The following is a 19125-nucleotide window of genomic DNA, read 5'->3' as shown; positions in this document are numbered from 1 at the left end:
CATGGTTCCATGGAATCATGGTGTTTCTTTCTGTCTTAACAATTTATTGTGTCAATCTTTAGCTGTGCTGATCGCCATCTAAATCATAATCCTCAATGAAAAACAACCACACTACATATAGTTAATCAAATCGTCATCTGTATGACTGGAATGCTTTTACATATTAATGATGTCAAATATTCATTCAAATTTTGTGACAAAACGGGACTTAAACTTAACGTGAACCTTCTATTATAAACACGTTGTGGCAAAAATTATATCATATTTTAATATTTTCAACAGTTGTCCCTTTGTTTTTGTGGCCTTTGCAGAACGAAGTTGCTCTGGATATTCATTTCAATCTAAAGTGCCATTATTGTGACACAGAATTGACTATAGAGATTGAACAGGATTTGTATCATGTGCCAAACTTCCTTAAAAAAGGTTTTTCTCTCAAATCAGTTCTGGAGGTACCAGTAAAAGACTAGTCTGTGACTACTGATAAACAAAAAACTCCCCACATCATGCTAATGTGTGGTCACAGGCTGTAATCTTGGTTTGTTGGTGATATTTGCTAGATGATAATGTTGTGATACAGGTTCAGAGTATTTCCAACTTTCACCTAAACCTCTTCAATGGCTACCAGACCAGTTTGTGAGGGTCCACCTGTGCCTTATATGAATTAACCACTTAACAAATCTAAGTCTGAGGGTTCAATTCATGTGAACTAAATCTTCATTCAGAACAACCTATTAGTCATGTTTCAGTTCATGTCAGTTATAACTTTATGTCAGCACCATCGTTTTACTCTCACTGGAATTTGTGTGTTGACAGTAGATTTGCCAAAAAAGAGTAAAGCAAGTTCTTAGTGCCCTTGAGCAAGGCACCTTACCCCGATCACTGCTCCCCGAGTGTGCCGCCAAAGGCAGCTCACTGCTCCGGGTTAGTGTGTAACTGCACTTCACTGTGTGTGTTTCACTTCCCTGGATGGCTCAGAGGTGGAGTTCAGAGTGTGTGTGTCTACACCACCTCTGCCATAGAGTCACTTTCACTTAGTATTGTCATAACAGGCTACATCTGTTTGAGTGAGAGCTAGGTAAACAAACATGATATTCAGTTAGTTTTAGCCAATCTGCTTGTTGACCCTTTTAAACAGAGGGATTGCTATACTGCCATTAAGAAGACCCCTCATTGTGATTCCTCCGCTTGTTCAGATTGAGGCAAACAGAGGCAGCAGTTGTGCTTTTGGATACCATGCTAGAGTCCCGGAACCTGAGGTGCGACGTTTAAAATAGCGTCTATCATGACTAATCGAGACCACTTGGAAGTCGGACGTTTTGAATTCGGAAAATTTCACTAGAACGCCACATGAGGTCCGACTCAAAAACTGAGAAAAAAAGTTTGTGTGATCTGCACATAATTTTGACTCTTTGTCTTGCATCTCACATATTGAGATAATGTCCTACATTTCCATTGGTCATTTGTTTTTTTTTATTGTCAGAAAATAAGAGCACATGGATGCGTTCTTTTACCCGCACAGCACATGAGCTGCTTATGCTGCTCCGGCATAGTTTCTACGATATTTGATAGTGCTACGTCAAATGCAGCAACCTATCTTATACAAATGCAAGCCAAGCTTTTCGAAATCACATTAAACTGTGCAGACGTTGCACACCCATGCACTCTCACACACATCACAAATATGGCAAAAGATACTGGTATATTTCTGTACGAATTCACAGCGAGAGGCAGTGTTGCAAACGACTCGTAGGCTACTCCTCACCGATGAGATTAATAAATCCGCAATTTGACTTGAGGCCATGATGATGCCAAGGCGATACTCCCTAAAAACATTTTTTAACATGTGTTTTCTGTATGGATACCAAGTATTTTGTCTATGAACGTTTCAACCCTAATCAGAATCATACATAAAACTTTTTTTTTTTTTTAAACCGTTTGTAAAATTAAAATAGGTGAAATCTGTTATATGTAAGTATACTTCACTGCCATATGTCACTTTCCTGAAGGGACCACACCTCACCTTTAACTGCCATCATGTCTGACCAATGATGGCGTTGTCATAAAGTTCAGTTTAAGTGTTACTGATATGACTGTAGATGTAAGAGTAAATATAGAGGAAGTTTTCTGAACCTGATGTCCTGTCAACAGATCATATAAAATATATTGTGGAGATGGGTATACATATATATTTTTTGTTATATGTTTTGTATATTATAAGTGTGCAACATGCACAAATGTGTATGCGTGTGTGTTTACCCGTGTTTGTGTGTGTGCCTTTAAACCTGTGTGTGTCTTCGGTTTGTTGGTGTCAATTATATCAGATATAAACTATTGTAACTGGTACAAACAAGTGTGGATATTTCTGCTACATGAGCCTTTGGCTATCTGTGGGAGGTCTCAGGCGTGTGATGACTGTGAATTCAGTGTCAGTACAGGATTGGAAAAAAAAATCAAACTCAAATAAATGTTGTTCCCAAATGGAGGCCAACTTGTTTGCCTTTTTTTTCTTGTAACCTTTTCTGGTTTTAGTGTGAAGGATTTTGAACCTTCTCCTCTTAGGTCTAATAATGGGACTTCTACAGGCATATGTCCTCAGTCTGTATTTGTGTTATACTCTCACATATAAAAGCTGATTTCATTATAATTCGCTTAAGGGTTTTTACTGGTTTATATGTTTTTTTTTATAGTGCTGTAGGTTTATGTATTTCTATGTCTTGTACTGTGTTAGTCTGATGAAGCATTTTATTCTTCTGAAGCTGGTGCAATGATCAGGCATTTGTGATCTATTTTGTAGCATGTATGTGAAGCCTCTAAAGTAACTGTGTTTTCCTGTGTCATTTTAAAGCTGTTGGTGCATTTATCTTTACAAAAAAAATCTGTGATGCATCGAGAGGGTGTTGAAGAGATGGTTTGCACCTTTTAAAACATTACCAATCATTGTGACAGGATGTCATTCAAGGGTATTGATCAGTTTGGCAGATTGCCATTCAAACCTATTGATTAGTAGCATTGATCTCGAAATGACCATGGTGCAGTTAATGGGAGAAATGCTAATCTTAAGGGGACAAAAGAAACAGTCAATATGCCACTCACAAGAACACACACACACACACACACACACACACACACACTCACAAGAACACGAGCAGGTCACCACACGCATTGATGCCTCTTGCAGGTCAATACAGTTTTTTTATCAAGGATTTGAAAACCTCAAAAAACTGAAGTCTTTTCAGTGACATAGTTGGATCAAATGTTGAACTGGTGACCGGCCTACATTTTTTTTTAGTTTTTAAGTCCAGGGGTTTCTACATTGTTCGAAACTAAAATAATTTGATTGGAGGTAGACACCAATTGAATAACACCTGGGACAGGGGAACGCTTACAATCTACTGATCAAATAACACAGTGGTGCGAATGTTTGGTCCTTATTCAGAACACCTACGGTGGTCCTTGCCCATCCTCCCAGAGTGCCTATGTAACAAACAGACCCCCTCCTGATCCATCATGTAAAAATCAAACTCATTATCCATCTGCAATTGATATTCATGGAACTCTAACAAGCTTTGTTTTAATGGTCCATTGAATATATATAAAAAAAGAACCAGCTTCTGTGGTTGTTTTTAAATAATAACCTTTATTTCAAGTGCATAAGCAAATATGATATGTTAGTGCGTAAAGGATTTGCAGCACATTATGAAGCTGGACAGTTCTTTAGCAGCTGAATTGAGGGGGGGAAAAAAATCTAAATTAAAAAAAAAGATCTATGGACAATAAGCCAAGAGAACGGAAAAAAAGAAACATCATACAGACCCATACACAGGAATTGAATTAGGTGGGATGGTGTGACTGTTTTTCCTCAAAGCTATGTACAAGAGCGCTACATTTACAGCCAGTTCATTTTGTACTGTGGGACACACGTGTGATGGTGGAAGATGGCAGACGCCGTTTAGTATATTTTTGAAACTATGACTGAGGGGAGGGACAGAGAGCACACAGACACACACTGTTTGTTTTTCCAGGAGCACAGAGTAAGAGCAACAAGGAGCAGCAGTAGAAGCAACACACACTCACACACACACACAAGAAAGCAAACAAACATGAATGAACAGAAGACAGTTTAGTTTGTTAACAGATCCACTCACTACCTCAGGGGTGAGGTCTCAAGGTACCGCCTGGCTGATGGAGGATGACACAAAGAAACACACACACCATGAAACACACACCATTTTAGAAACAGACTGAGTTAACGTTCTGCTGTGCCCAGCACTGGACAACCAGCAAAAAAAAAAAAAATGAAAATCACAAAACAAAAAAGAGAGAGTTGACAGTGAAAGCACAGAAGCAGCTGCATGATCACGGTACCTTTGCAAAGCGACGCATCAACAGCACACGGACAGGGGGAACTCTCCCCGCGGCCGGTGAAACCCAACGCACCTGCTCATGCACTAACAACAAAGTGGCATCCCCGTGACGGGCCTCGATGAACACGTCACACACTCACACACACACACACACACACAGTTGTGCAGCAGAACAAGATGTTTTTGAAGCCATCAAGTATTCATAGTCTGCCTTCCATCACCCCTGTTTTGGTGGTGGAGGACCATAGCCCTTTCTCTCCTGTAATCACGAGACGGAGACGGAGACGATGGTGGTGGGTACAGATCTACACCTTTTAAATGAACTACTCAGACAGGCAGCGTCCGACTCTGGAAGTCTGATATCTGATCTCGGATCAGGGCTAGAGCTCTCTTTCAGTCAGACGCTCTTTGGGTGCATATTGGATCGCAAGCGAGATCATTCGCTCTGAAGTAATTACACCTTCAGAAGCCAGGCGCTGCTGTTTCCTAAGTAGCTGTCAATGGAGGAGTCCAAGAAGAGTTTTACACCAAATTCAACTCCCTCCAGATTTCACACGAGTGCGGAAAGAGAGAGGTTGGCTCAATATGAAGATTATGAGTAAAGCAATTTGTTGTGATGCGGACATATAAGAGCAGAGAAGCTTGCTGTCCAGCAGACTTTCATTTATTTATTTTGTTTTGTATTCGAGTGGGTTGTTGTCTTGGTAACAGTAACATATACTGAGGAAACTACATTCATTCATTTTCAAAGGTGCAAAAAGAATTGGGTACGCAAATCACACTCCTTCACTGAAAACAAAATACAAAATGAATAATTTGTGTGTTTCTCATCTGTGTGGTTGTACGCATGTGTGAGTTTGTATATGGGAGTGTGTGTGTGTGTGTGTATGAAAGATGTTTTAGTATAACATTAGCACAAAGCTAGGATTTAGCTTGAATCAAAAATCCATATGCAGATAACAATAGCTGTAAAGTCACTGCAATTTCTAATCAGGGAAGGGAGCTGTCGTTTTCTCTCAATAGGGACAAGCTCAGGGGGGTCAAATGATCAAAACACTCCCACTTGGAGAAACCAGACTTACAAGAATGAGGTGGTGGCAAAAGACAGAAAGAATTTATTAAAAGAAAGTATGAATAAAGTAAATAAATAATTGATATGGGTACGTGATTTTCATTTGTTTTCATTCACACACACTCATCCAAAAATATGTAACAGACAAAACAAAAACAAAACATAAATATCACAATGGATTCATGATCATCATATCCATTTTGGCCTTAATGATAAATAAATCTATGTAGAGACGAGTGAAACTATGGTCCCCCAAAAACGTGAAGTGTACACAATAACCCCTTAAACGATCCTAAAAGTTGTTTTTCCCTTGCAGTTTCAGAGAGAGATGGACAAAGTTAAAAACAACAACAAACGAACAAACAAAAAAAAAAAGACTTAAAAAGTGCCCCACAACAGTATGATTAAAAGTTCTGACATTTGAAGAAAAGAAAACGGTGACAATGTTGCATTTGCACATACCGAACATGGAGAAAATATAAGTAAATTATAAGTAAACATTCTGGATCTTTCCTCTGGTTTCATGTTATCTCTCATACTGCAGATTACGCATGTGAGTGTGTATGTGTCTGTAGCTCAGTATATGTGTGTGTGTGTGTGTGTGTGTGTGTGTGTGTGTGTGTGTGTGTGTGTGTGTCTGGGAAACGGGGGCTTGTTACTCACTCCAGCAGTAGAGAGGCTCTGACATTAGCGGACCTAGCCGACTCTAAGGTAACTGATCACTCAACTGGACCACACACTACAGTACAGCCCCCACGTCTTCAACTGCCAGTATTTGAATTCACAACTAGGACACAGGGTGAGCAGACGTTCGCCTGCTTGAGTGATATGATGGTGTGGAATCTTCCGTGATGTCACAGTGGAGGGACACCAGGGCATCCGCTCATTGTCACATCAGCCTCCGACTGCTTGAACCCTCAGATCAAAGGCACCCAACAACTGGGATGAGGGAACTTGTAGGGACTCGATTGAGTGTAGGGACTCGATTGAGTGTAGGGTCTCGGCTGAGTGTAGGGTCTCGGCTGAGTGTAGGGACTACTTTGGGACAGTCAGAGAGGATTCTATTCATCATAGTTTGTTCTAAAAAAAATCATTTCAATGTCATTTAATGGCCTGCTTTTCTGACATGTCAGAACATATTCCACAAGAACGACAGCCTAGACACATACATTTTATCAAGCTTTTTCAGTGAGTTACAAGCCCCCAACCAATAACGTAACTACCTTCACCTTAAATCACTGCCCCACCCCACGACCCCCCATTTCTGGTGGAAGGAGGGGGGCCACTCTACCCATCCCTCTAATGGAGTGCCCCCCCCCCCCGACCCCCCATCTCTGGTGGAAGGAGGGGGGGCACTCTACCCACCCCTCTAATGGAGTGCCTCAACACAGATCTGCTCATCTGTGATGTCGTCATCCATCCCATCCATCGGGCTGCAGATGTCGCTGTCGTAGACCTCGGACACCATGAGCCCATCCTCCTCCTCCAGCACCTCCTCCAGACCCTTGGCCTTGGGGAAGCCGTGGGGCTCGGAGGGCGACGTGCTCTCCACCGACTCCAGGTCCTCGATGCCGGCGCGGTAGTGGATCATGAGCAGCGTGAGCGCCTGGAGCCGCTCGCCGGACTTGGCCAGCGCGGCGGCCAGCAGACCCTTGTGGCGGGGGTCGGCGCGGGCGTCGGCCGAGGCCTCGCGCTCCTCGTGCAGCAGGGCGTTGTTGTGCTCCAGCTCCTGGTCGATCTCCTGCTGCAGCTTGTCCAGCATGAGCTCCAGTTTCTGCGAGCGCTCGTCGGTGGGCAGGCCGCGGTACAGGTCGCGGCCGATCTCCTTGACGGCGATGAACACGCTGTCGTCCAGGCCGCCTTCCTTGCGTGCCAGCTTGGCTCCCCTGCTGCCCATGCCGTGTTTGGACGGGCTGGCCCCACCGGTGTACGTCTCCGTGTCGCTGCTCTCGTTGTCGGAGGTGTTGGGCGTGTCTTTCGGCTCCACCGCGCACGCTCCCGCCATCGTCAGCCCTGCTCCAGGCGCCTCAGCCGCCTGTTCCGCCAGCCGGGCCCTGGGGACCGGACGCAAGCTGAGCAGGCGCGAACTGGTGTTGATGATGTGGCGCGTGATTCCCGTGGTGGCCCGATTGATGGTGGACTTGGCCTCGGGGTCGGCGCTGCGGCGGTCTCCGGCCGCCACGCAGTAGGGGTTCTCGCTGCGGCACTTGTCCTGGCACTTCTTGTGGCACACGTAGTCGCAGACGATGCACTGCGACGCCGCCTTGGTCCACACCTTGCGTTTGCAGTACTCACACCAGGTCGGGTTCTGGAACTGCGTGTCCTGGAAGTTGTGCCTCACCTCGCCCATGGCCATGGAGTCGTGGCTCAGCTCGTCGCGCACCATGGCCGGGTGCGGGTGCAGGTGTGGCTGCTCCGTCCTCTCCCTCTCGTGGGCCTCTTCCTCCTGCTGGCTGCCCTCGCGCTCACTCTCGGCCACTCCTCCGCCGCACGGGTGCTCCGGCTCCCCCTCGACTAAATAGGTGAAGTTGAGCGTGACGTCGCCGTAGCAAAGCTTCTCGTTGAAGCCCTTGTGCGTGGTGAGGCTGCGCAGCGCCGTGCGGCTAACGCTAGCCCGCGGCTCCGGCGCGTTCAGGCGGAAGGTGCTCTGGTACTCGCCGGACGACGTGGACAGGCACTCCAGGGCCACGTGCTCCAGGTGCAGGGTCACGTGCCCCAGGCACAGCAGGCTGCCCAGCTTGAAGGGGTCTTTGCACCACAGTGCCACGTTGAGGAAGCGGTGCTGGCTCTCCACCTCGAAGACCACAGAGGCCTTGGACCAGTGCGCCAACCTCTTGCGGTACATGCACTCGGAGGACTCCCACAGGCCCTGCTCGTCCAGGCTGTCGCGGTTGGTGGAGGAACCAGTCTGGTCCGAGCTCTTGTCTTTGGACAAGTCGGACTTGCTGCTGCTGCTCGTCATGGAGGGTGTATCCTGTGGGGGATCGGGAGGCTTCGTTAAAGGCTTTGGCTCGGGCAATTTGACCGGGGATTTTTCAGCAGCAGTTTTGTCTCCGTTTCCTCCAGCGGTGCCAGCGGCTGGCAGAGGACTCTTCTCAGGACTCTTCTCTGCCGCAGGGGTTCCGTCGGCACCGTCCGTCTGGCTCTGGGCCTCCGGCACCGACGTGACCTTGATGTGCGGGCGCGGAGGGACCGGGGGCCGTGCCGGGGGAGGCGGCGGGGGCACCGTGGGCCGCTGTGGTCCCTCTCCTCCCCCGGCGGCGGCGGTGGGCGCATCAGACGCGGCCCTGTGCGAGGGCGAGGGCTTGGGTGACTCTTTGGGCTGGGGCTTGAGTGGGGACTGGATCCCCGCCAGGTTGAGCTTGCGGTTGAGGATGGGCGAGATGGAACCCAGCGGCTTTGACGCCAGCGTTGCCACCGTCCTCTTGGGGCTTTGGTTTACGTTCAGCAGGAAGTCCTCTCTGACCTCCATGCCGGCAAACGAGGGAGTGCTGGTGGGGGTCGGCGGCTGCGGCTGCGGCTGCGGCGGCCTGGACTCGACGACGAGCTCCTCGAACTCGGAGTCGTTGTCTTTGCCCTCCGAGAGGTCGATGGTGGTGATGGGGGCGGGGTCCTCCTCGTAGCCTGTGGGTGGGGGCGGGGGATGGGGGGCTGGCTCGTCCAGCGAGACCAGTGGGTCCTGGGGGGTGGCGATGCCTGCGCTGGGGGCCTGGTGGCGTACCGGACGCTCGTACAGGACCTGCACCCGCTCGCCTGCCTGCTTCAGGAGCTTCGGGACTTGGACGGATGACGTGACCTTGACACCTAGTAGGACCACAAGGAAATGAATGTACACGTTAATCTCACACAAGTCAAAAAAAGTCACACATAAATTGATTTCCCCTCCAGGGAATGTGCCATGATTATTATTATTACAATTACATATACATTACATAGACATGTAATGGTTTGCTGCTGTTAAACTGTTCATAAGGTTGTAAGTTAAAATGTGATTGTTCTTTCATTAACACAATCTAAAAGTAAGAAACAACAAATGCTAGAAGTTCTGTTAGTGAAGCTGTTAAATGTTTCTCTTTGGGGAATAGTTAAGCAATATAATACGAGTGGGAGTGGGGTAGGTAAGGGATATTCCCACGGGTGGTGTTCGGCCGTAGCCACCAAGGCCAGAGGCCGAGTGGGCGTAGGCAACAGCACCCGTGGGATTATCCCTTACCCTCCCCACTCCCACGAGTACTATATTGCTTTAATAAAACAATTCTATAGTCAACCAATTAACGTTTCAACACGAAGTTATTGATTAAAACATGTTTACTTTGCCATTGTTTCGCCGCAACAAAAAATAGTTCCATTGTCAACGTCTTGGTTTGGAATCATAAGAACTTTGAATTAACGGTTATCATCAATGCGCTATAGAATGTTTTCATCGCGGAGTGGTTTATTATTAGCTGTGCAAAGTCCGAGTTGGGTTGTTCTGGGATAATCCAACACATGGAACGTCTCTCGTCCAATCAGAAACAGCTAAATAAGGCGATAGAACCCATTTGTTTTATAACCCTCTGTATTCCCAGTTTCTAACCTCCAATGGCGATGAGGCGGTCTCCCCTCTGCAGGTCGGCCTGGGCGGCGGGGGAGTTGGGGGTCACCCTCTCGATGCTCACGTGCACAGCGTCACCCTCGCTGGCCGCCACGTGCCTAAAGGTCATGCCCCAGCTGCCCGATGGGCCCTTCACCACTTCGGTCTGTAACACACACACACACACACACACACACACACACACACACACACACACACACAGTCAGAAGATGGCAGACAGACCACATCCTATTGAAAAGTGCATCGCACAGTGTGTATATGTGCACTCAACACGACAGACAAAGCCCTAGAACACATCATCAAATGGACAAACTACTCCTGTAGAGACACCCAAAATAGAAATAATAATGGGGGGGGGGGGGGGGGGAACACAGAACAAAGTTCTATTTTTCATACTTAATGAGTGATTTAATAAAGTTTCCAGACATAATGTAAAAATGTGTTATGGATACGACGTAAACTATTAGATTCGTTATCAGTGAACTAAAGGCCAGACTTTCTAAGCCTCCGGTGTATGACTGTGTGCTAAATGTTCTTCTCCCACAGGACCGTTCTTTTGTAATGCTCTAATTATGAGAACGTACCCTTCTGTTCGTCTCCCAGATTAGGAAAGTGTGGGCAGCACTTCACAAATAGACACAAAAAGAATGGCCTGACACCATTGACTGCGAGCTCTCTCTGTCAACCAAAAGTGAGCGTGTTTTTTTTCTTCCTCCACAAAGACACGGTCACGTTCGCTTGTTGACGTAAGGCACAGAACAAACGCCAGAGTGGGCTGAGAGGAAGGTCTGTAATTATGGATTTGAGCAGTTTGCAGCTGCTTCCATCTCTGTCACCATATATATATATATGCACGCACACACACACACACACACACACACACACACACACACACACACACACACACACACACACACACACACACACACACACACACACACACACACACACACACACACACACACACACCCCACTGTGCACCTGGTGCAGCATCTGGCTAACCTGCTCTGCGTCTTCCTCAAATCAGATCAACACAATGAGGGGGGGGGGGGGGGGGGGGTGTAGGATGAGGGTGGGCAGGGGAACACCTCTATGAAAGAGGAAGAAAGAGCGAAAGAAAGAAAAAGAGAGGTAAAAACAGTGAGAGTGGGCTGGTGTTGGGGGTGGTTGCCTCTAAACACAGACCTCCAAACAATGAGGAGGGTGGGGAAGAGGGGGAAGAAGAGAAGGAGGGAGAAGAGAGGGAGGGAGGGAGAAAGAGAGAACAGGTGGACACCGCCTCTTCAAAAGCCATAAATGCAGCGGCCTCACCTGCATCCACCACACACATCTTCAGTGCAGCAGTGTGTGTGTGTGTGTGTGGTGGTATGCTTGTCCGATCGTGCTCTCCGATCTCACGAGGCACGCCCTTAAACGCCCTCCTTGAAGTGGGACCACACCTTTGAGCACCTCGGAGAGCCATCCGAGGGTGTCGGATGGCCTCTGGAGCACCGCTTGAATTTTCTCACTATCCGATCCGAGCTGTCCGACACCCCTGGCTAAAATGACGTTTCCTGTAGGGATGCACCGATACCCATACCAGTATCGGGTATCGGGTCGATACTTCGTTAAAATACTCGTACTCGTACTCGTTTTAAATTACCGATACCAAAAACCGATACCCAGTGTTGCGTCTTAACGCGTGTGTTTTCTTCTCCTCTACTGTCTATGCCTGCCAGGTGTGAGAGCGGCGAGTTGCATAGAGGCCGAGAGCGGTATTGCAGACAGATAAGTTGAGGTTGAACTTGCAGTTTAAATGAATTCAATAACAGCTTGGATACGATGTGTGGAGGTGGCTTGCGTAAGCTAGCGGTTTCGCTAGAGATTTTAAACTTAACACGTACGACCTCCAGTAAAGGTAAGAGCTATCTTCGGCTATTTAATGTTTTGCAGTTAACTTAGAACTGCTGTTACATAGGCAAAGTGTAGGGCCTAGCCTACTGTCTTTTGCGACGCTGCGCCTGTAACATATTATTGCCATTTGCTACGGTTGATTGACGGGGACGGGAATGTATTTGTTTTCTCCTCTTTTACCCGGACGCATTTAGGTCTCGAAAGGAGGACATGTGAGGGTAAAAGAGGACGTCTGTCTTGTCTTGTGTTTCATGAATCTTGTTAGTTTGTCATAAACACCCGCTAGCAAGTAGCCGCTAGCAAGACATCCCGTTAGCGATGTTAGCAAGGTTGTTTTAACACTCTTGGACATTGATGCTAGTATTACGTTTTTTTTTCGTTTTTCCGCCTGATGCTAATATTAAGTGCTTTTGCGTTAACTTCTTTGCAATGTTATTGTGATAGCTATGTTGGCTAGGTTGCAAACAACTTCCCTAACACAGTCAAACTTCAGGCAAGTGTCAATTTGGCTGCAAGAACGTAGCCCAGTTCATTGTCAACATTAAACTCTAGTAAGAAATCGCTACACCGTTGTGCTGCCTTAACGGCGATTTTGACTCATTTTAAGATAAATGATGAAAGGAGTAAGGCACAGTGTAAGATCTGCACTGTTACAGTGTCGAAGGGGGGAAAGGAAAGTACTTCGTTTGACACAAGCAATTGGATTAAACATCTGAAGACGCACCATAGTGCTAAGCACACAAAGTTCAGTCATGCCAGTGGCTTAAGAGACCAAGCAACCAATCTTTACTGACGTCTTTCAAAAGACAAAAACGCGCACGCACACAGACAGACAGACAGAGAGAGAGAGAGAGAGAGAGAAGGGGAGGAAGAGAGTTGTTGATCCTTTTGTAACTGAACTGTGCTCATGTTCTTATCATCCAGGATAGTTCTGTTCACCTTTTGTTAAGCAGTGTAAAAGGTCGAGATAGCCTTCGCGCTTAGAGCTTAGATGTTACACTCATAGGAGGACTCAGGAGGGAGAAGATGTTCAAAAGATGGGTTTTTATTTCACCCAAATAAGGCACAAGGCAGTAAAAACACTGACAATAACAAATGAATATAAATAATACACTTCCAAAAGACATAGCAATAGGCAGAGCCTCAATACAAATATACACAATAAATAGTCGACTATAAAAATGACCACATTAGATGGTCTGATGAAAGCTCGTAAGGCATAGGCCTTATTAAACACGATCACTCTCATGAACCAAAAGAAAAGCAAGAAAAAGGACCATGTTACCTAGTCCATTGAGAGCACCTAAGACTTACGTCTTATTAACCAGGCCACTCTCCCGAACAAAAGCAAAAGGCGAGTTTAAGTAGCCTAGACACCACCTCCAATTGGCTCATGCCAATTAATGAATGGCAGGTGTGTCATCGGCCCAGGCACCAACACCTGTGGCTCATAGCAGCCATACTTAAATAAATACGGTCCCAAACAGCTGGGAAAAGAGACTACACTAACGTAGTATACAGGCTCGGTGACGACATAGCCACACATGAAAAAGCAGCCACTAGAAACAAACGATTACGTGTTACTTCAGATTAACCCGCAATTTGAAAACTCTCGCGCTTAACCGCGCCATATTCACATAACGACAATCGCACGCAAGACAAGACTCAAACAACAGTAAGACAGACGTTATGCAATATGAGAATATGAGTTATGATTTTAAACTAAATAAACGGAACATTTGACAAGACATTGAAATTGTGTGGTTATTTAAACAGAAAGACGTTGTTAACGTAACATGTAAACTGTAAACGTATACGAACATAGAACAAGCAACACACACGCCAAAATAACTGCACCCAGTCCAGTAAGGCAGCAGCCTACAGGCTGCAGTGGCGGGTCACTCAGGTGCCCCGTCACAAGCAGACTGTGTTGTTAACTATGCAGCAAATTAAATTGCCATCTGTCTATATGCAAATTTTGTCTAATGTGATGATATTGAGTCTTTTTTTTTTTTTGGTTTAAACCAGAAAGCTCTTTATTTTTGGCTTGGGATAGCCTTCTGTTAATGTTGTACTATAGGCTTGACATAACCTGCAGAGGATAAAATAAAATCTTTCATGGAAATCAAATCTTGGTATCGGTATCGGTACTCGGTATCGGCAAGTACAGAAATAAAAATACTCGTACTCGTATCTGTTTGTAAAAAAGTGGTATCGGTGCATCCCTAGTTTCCTGTTTCGTTCCCTATATGACAGCACCTCCGTTTTTAAAAAATCACTGAGAGATCGCTGGGAACCTGGGGCTGGAGGTCCAGGAGTGCATTAGGAGTTGGAGGAAGATCAGGGACAAGTTTGTAAAAATGAAAAAAACTATGAAGGGCACCAGCGGCGATGCAGGAGGAAAACCGACATCTCCCTTCTTCCTGGCTCCATCGTGGCTCTCACCGCATATAAAGCATAGGGAGACGTCGTCTAATTACAGCAATAATAAAAACATTTCTTGGTTTTCGAACAGCCTCTTTGTGTTTGAGTTAGCAGAGCATGCAGTGTAAATGATTAAATTGTAAAGAACCTGAATTGTAGACGTAAAAAAGCAGAACTGTTTGTGTGGTATAATAATAGAAAATATTCGACAATAACCGCGAGCTTGGTCATTGTCGTTAGTAATTCATTTTACAACAACAGCCTCTGATCATTAACTAAAAATACACGGGATAAAAACAAACGATTTCTTATTTTATAGTTTGTTGTTGATGATGTAATGGCCTTGTAACATCATAATAAAGCGTTGGTAATCTCCACAGCCCCTCGTAGAACCATGCAGGTAGAGGTGAGTCGTACAATCATCAGATTAGAAAGGGCGTGTCTCTCGTGAAGTCGTCTGTCTATGCCTGCCAGGTGTGAGAGCGGCGAGTTGCATAGAGGCCGAGAGCGGTATTGCAGACAGATAAGTTGAGGTTGAACTTGCAGTTTAAATGAATTCAATAACAGCTTGGATACGATGTGTGGAGGTGGCTTGCGTAAGCTAGCGGTTTCGCTAGAGATTTTAAACTTAACACGTACGACCTCCAGTAAAGGTAAGAGCTATCTTCGGCTATTTAATGTTTTGCAGTTAACTTAGAACTGCTGTTACATAGGCAAAGTGTAGGGCCTAGCCTACTGTCTTTTGCGACGCTGCGCCTGTAACATATTATTGCCATTTGCTACGGTTGATTGACGGGGACGGGAATGTATTTGTTTTCTCCTCTTTTACCCGGACGCATTTAGGTCTCGAAAGGAGGACATGTGAGGGTAAAAGAGGACGTCTGTCTTGTCTTGTGTTTCATGAATCTTGTTAGTTTGTCATAAACACCCGCTAGCAAGTAGCCGCTAGCAAGACATCCCGTTAGCGATGTTAGCAAGGTTGTTTTAACACTCTTGGACATTGATGCTAGTATTACGTTTTTTTTTCGTTTTTCCGCCTGATGCTAATATTAAGTGCTTTTGCGTTAACTTCTTTGCAATGTTATTGTGATAGCTATGTTGGCTAGGTTGCAAACAACTTCCCTAACACAGTCAAACTTCAGGCAAGTGTCAATTTGGCTGCAAGAATGTAGCCCAGTTCATTGTCAACATTAAACTCTAGTAAGAAATCGCTACACCGTTGTGCTGCCTTAACGGCGATTTTGACTCATTTTAAGATAAATGATGAAAGGAGTAAGGCACAGTGTAAGATCTGCACTGTTACAGTGTCGAAGGGGGGAAAGGAAAGTACTTCGTTTGACACAAGCAATTGGATTAAACATCTGAAGACGCACCATAGTGCTAAGCACACAAAGTTCAGTCATGCCAGTGGCTTAAGAGACCAAGCAACCAATCTTTACTGACGTCTTTCAAAAGACAAAAACGCGCACGCACACAGACAGACAGACAGAGAGAGAGAGAGAGAGAGAGAAGGGGAGGAAGAGAGTTGTTGATCCTTTTGTAACTGAACTGTGCTCATGTTCTTATCATCCAGGATAGTTCTGTTCACCTTTTGTTAAGCAGTGTAAAAGGTCGAGATAGCCTTCGCGCTTAGAGCTTAGATGTTACACTCATAGGAGGACTCAGGAGGGAGAAGATGTTCAAAAGATGGGTTTTTATTTCACCCAAATAAGGCACAAGGCAGTAAAAACACTGACAATAACAAATGAATATAAATAATACACTTCCAAAAGACATAGCAATAGGCAGAGCCTCAATACAAATATACACAATAAATAGTCGACTATAAAAATGACCACATTAGATGGTCTGATGAAAGCTCGTAAGGCATAGGCCTTATTAAACACGATCACTCTCATGAACCAAAAGAAAAGCAAGAAAAAGGACCATGTTACCTAGTCCATTGAGAGCACCTAAGACTTACGTCTTATTAACCAGGCCACTCTCCCGAACAAAAGCAAAAGGCGAGTTTAAGTAGCCTAGACACCACCTCCAATTGGCTCATGCCAATTAATGAATGGCAGGTGTGTCATCGGCCCAGGCACCAACACCTGTGGCTCATAGCAGCCATACTTAAATAAATACGGTCCCAAACAGCTGGGAAAAGAGACTACACTAACGTAGTATACAGGCTCGGTGACGACATAGCCACACATGAAAAAGCAGCCACTAGAAACAAACGATTACGTGTTACTTCAGATTAACCCGCAATTTGAAAACTCTCGCGCTTAACCGCGCCATATTCACATAACGACAATCGCACGCAAGACAAGACTCAAACAACAGTAAGACAGACGTTATGCAATATGAGAATATGAGTTATGATTTTAAACTAAATAAACGGAACATTTGACAAGACATTGAAATTGTGTGGTTATTTAAACAGAAAGACGTTGTTAACGTAACATGTAAACTGTAAACGTATACGAACATAGAACAAGCAACACACACGCCAAAATAACTGCACCCAGTCCAGTAAGGCAGCAGCCTACAGGCTGCAGTGGCGGGTCACTCAGGTGCCCCGTCACAAGCAGACTGTGTTGTTAACTATGCAGCAAATTAAATTGCCATCTGTCTATATGCAAATTTTGTCTAATGTGATGATATTGAGTCTTTTTTTTTTTTTGGTTTAAACCAGAAAGCTCTTTATTTTTGGCTTGGGATAGCCTTCTGTTAATGTTGTACTATAGGCTTGACATAACCTGCAGAGGATAAAATAAAATCTTTCATGGAAATCAAATCTTGGTATCGGTATCGGTACTCGGTATCGGCAAGTACAGAAATAAAAATACTCGTACTCGTATCTGTTTGTAAAAAAGTGGTATCGGTGCATCCCTAGTTTCCTGTTTCGTTCCCTATATGACAGCACCTCCGTTTTTAAAAAATCACTGAGAGATCGCTGGGAACCTGGGGCTGGAGGTCCAGGAGTGCATTAGGAGTTGGAGGAAGATCAGGGACAAGTTTGTAAAAATGAAAAAAACTATGAAGGGCACCAGCGGCGATGCAGGAGGAAAACCGACATCTCCCTTCTTCCTGGCTCCATCGTGGCTCTCACCGCATATAAAGCATAGGGAGACGTCGTCTAATTACAGCAATAATAAAAACATTTCTTGGTTTTCGAACAGCCTCTTTGTGTTTGAGTTAGCAGAGCATGCAGTGTAAATGATTAAATTGTAAAGAACCTGAATTGTAGACGTAAAAAAGCAGAACTGTTTGTGTGGTATAATAATAGAAAATATTCGACAATAACCGCGAGCTTGGTCATTGTCGTTAGTAATTCATTTTACAACAACAGCCTCTGATCATTAACTAAAAATACACGGGATAAAAACAAACGATTTCTTATTTTATAGTTTGTTGTTGATGATGTAATGGCCTTGTAACATCATAATAAAGCGTTGGTAATCTCCACAGCCCCTCGTAGAACCATGCAGGTAGAGGTGAGTCGTACAATCATCAGATTAGAAAGGGCGTGTCTCTCGTGAAGTCGTACGAGGTGAATTGGATAACCATGCAAATGCCTTTAGCTTCTTTGCCTGTGCAATAGCTGCTTCGGGAGGCCTTCTACTGAAGCGGTCAAAGGAGCATGTGTGTCTGTCTATCTATCTGTGTGTGTGTGTGTGTGTGTGTTTTTGATTTTGATCCTTCCTTCATCTCTGCTGAACATGTCAAGTCATGCGATTGCACACTCTTCCCTTCTGAACAAAGTGCATGTGTATGTATGCGTGTGTGTGTGTGTGTGTGTGTGTGTGTGTGTGTGTCTGTGTGTTTGTACAGTGTGCTAGTGTGTGTATGTGTATGTGTATGCTTTGCTGCGTGCATTGTATATTGTTTGGCGGTGGGGAGACATCTTGGCTCTTTCCAAGACAGACAGGACCCAGACGTGTGCAGCAGAAGATGGACGAGTGTAATTTTCCAGCATGTCATCTGTTATAATCCTCCAGGAGGGGCCTGATCAAGTTAACCGCAGAAGGGAGAAAAAAGGACAGAGGGAGGAGGTGGGGGAGGGGGTGAGCGGGGGGTATTGGGGGCCGAAGATTACAGAGAAAACAGACTGTGTGTATCTGGTGCCGTCTTTCTAAAGTGGGGTTAAAAACGAAATAAAAACAAACATCCACGTTCTTGTGGAGGGGTGGAGTGAGAGAAGCGACGTGACCAACATCCAGCGCCAAGCAGCCACTGCCAAGCCCAACAGCCGAGGGGGCAGGCAGGCCATGCGGTCGGAGTACTGGTCAGTCACGGGGTGACTCAAACACAAGAAATGATAAGTTACAGGATGTGCCAACTTAAACAATGTTGTCTGAGACATTAAAAACAAGTTTAAAAAGATTGCAGCATGGAGGGCACTGTGGCTCAAACAGTAGCCCCGACCACAGTCAGGCTTGACGCTCAAGGAGGACACGGGTTCGAATCCGGCCCGATGCCATTTCTCCTGTCCACTCCCCACCTCTTCTCCCTCTCATTTCCTGTCACAATCTTCACTGCTCAGTCAATTAAAAGGCATAAAAAGCCCAAAAACAAATATTAAAAAAAAAAAAAAAAAAAAGATCGAAGCATGATGACGCAGGAGTGACAAAGGGTAACTTTTCGATCGTTCACACCACTAGTGACAGCGGAGATGCCTCGGTCTACACACCATCAGTTAGCTTAGCAAGGGACCCAGCCCATAATAACCCGGGTTATAAGGGTGCGTGGTACAGGAGGTAGAGAAGTCGTTTAGTAATCAGAAGGTTGCTAGA

General features: G+C 45.4%; 1 protein-coding gene across 1 annotated transcript in view; it reads right to left on the bottom strand.

The window, feature by feature from the left end:
• Window positions 1–6805: 6805 nt before the first annotated feature.
• The window catches only part of pdzd8 (PDZ domain containing 8), a gene marked incomplete at its 3' end in the record, with an annotated part of 46195 nt that continues 33875 nt past the window's right edge, over window positions 6806–19125 (bottom strand). The window contains exons 4-5 of the mRNA XM_080849341.1: window positions 10013–10175; window positions 6806–9240 (exon numbers count right to left, since the gene is read on the bottom strand). Of these exons, the coding sequence (XP_080705467.1) occupies window positions 6806–9240; window positions 10013–10175 (2598 nt within the window). The remainder of the gene's footprint in view (window positions 9241–10012; window positions 10176–19125) is intronic.

The sequence above is a fragment of the Sprattus sprattus genome (assembly GCF_963457725.1).
Source record: "Sprattus sprattus genome assembly, chromosome: 12".
NCBI classification, from domain to species: domain Eukaryota; kingdom Metazoa; phylum Chordata; class Actinopteri; order Clupeiformes; family Clupeidae; genus Sprattus; species Sprattus sprattus.
This window is presented reverse-complemented; position numbering and strand designations above follow the sequence as displayed.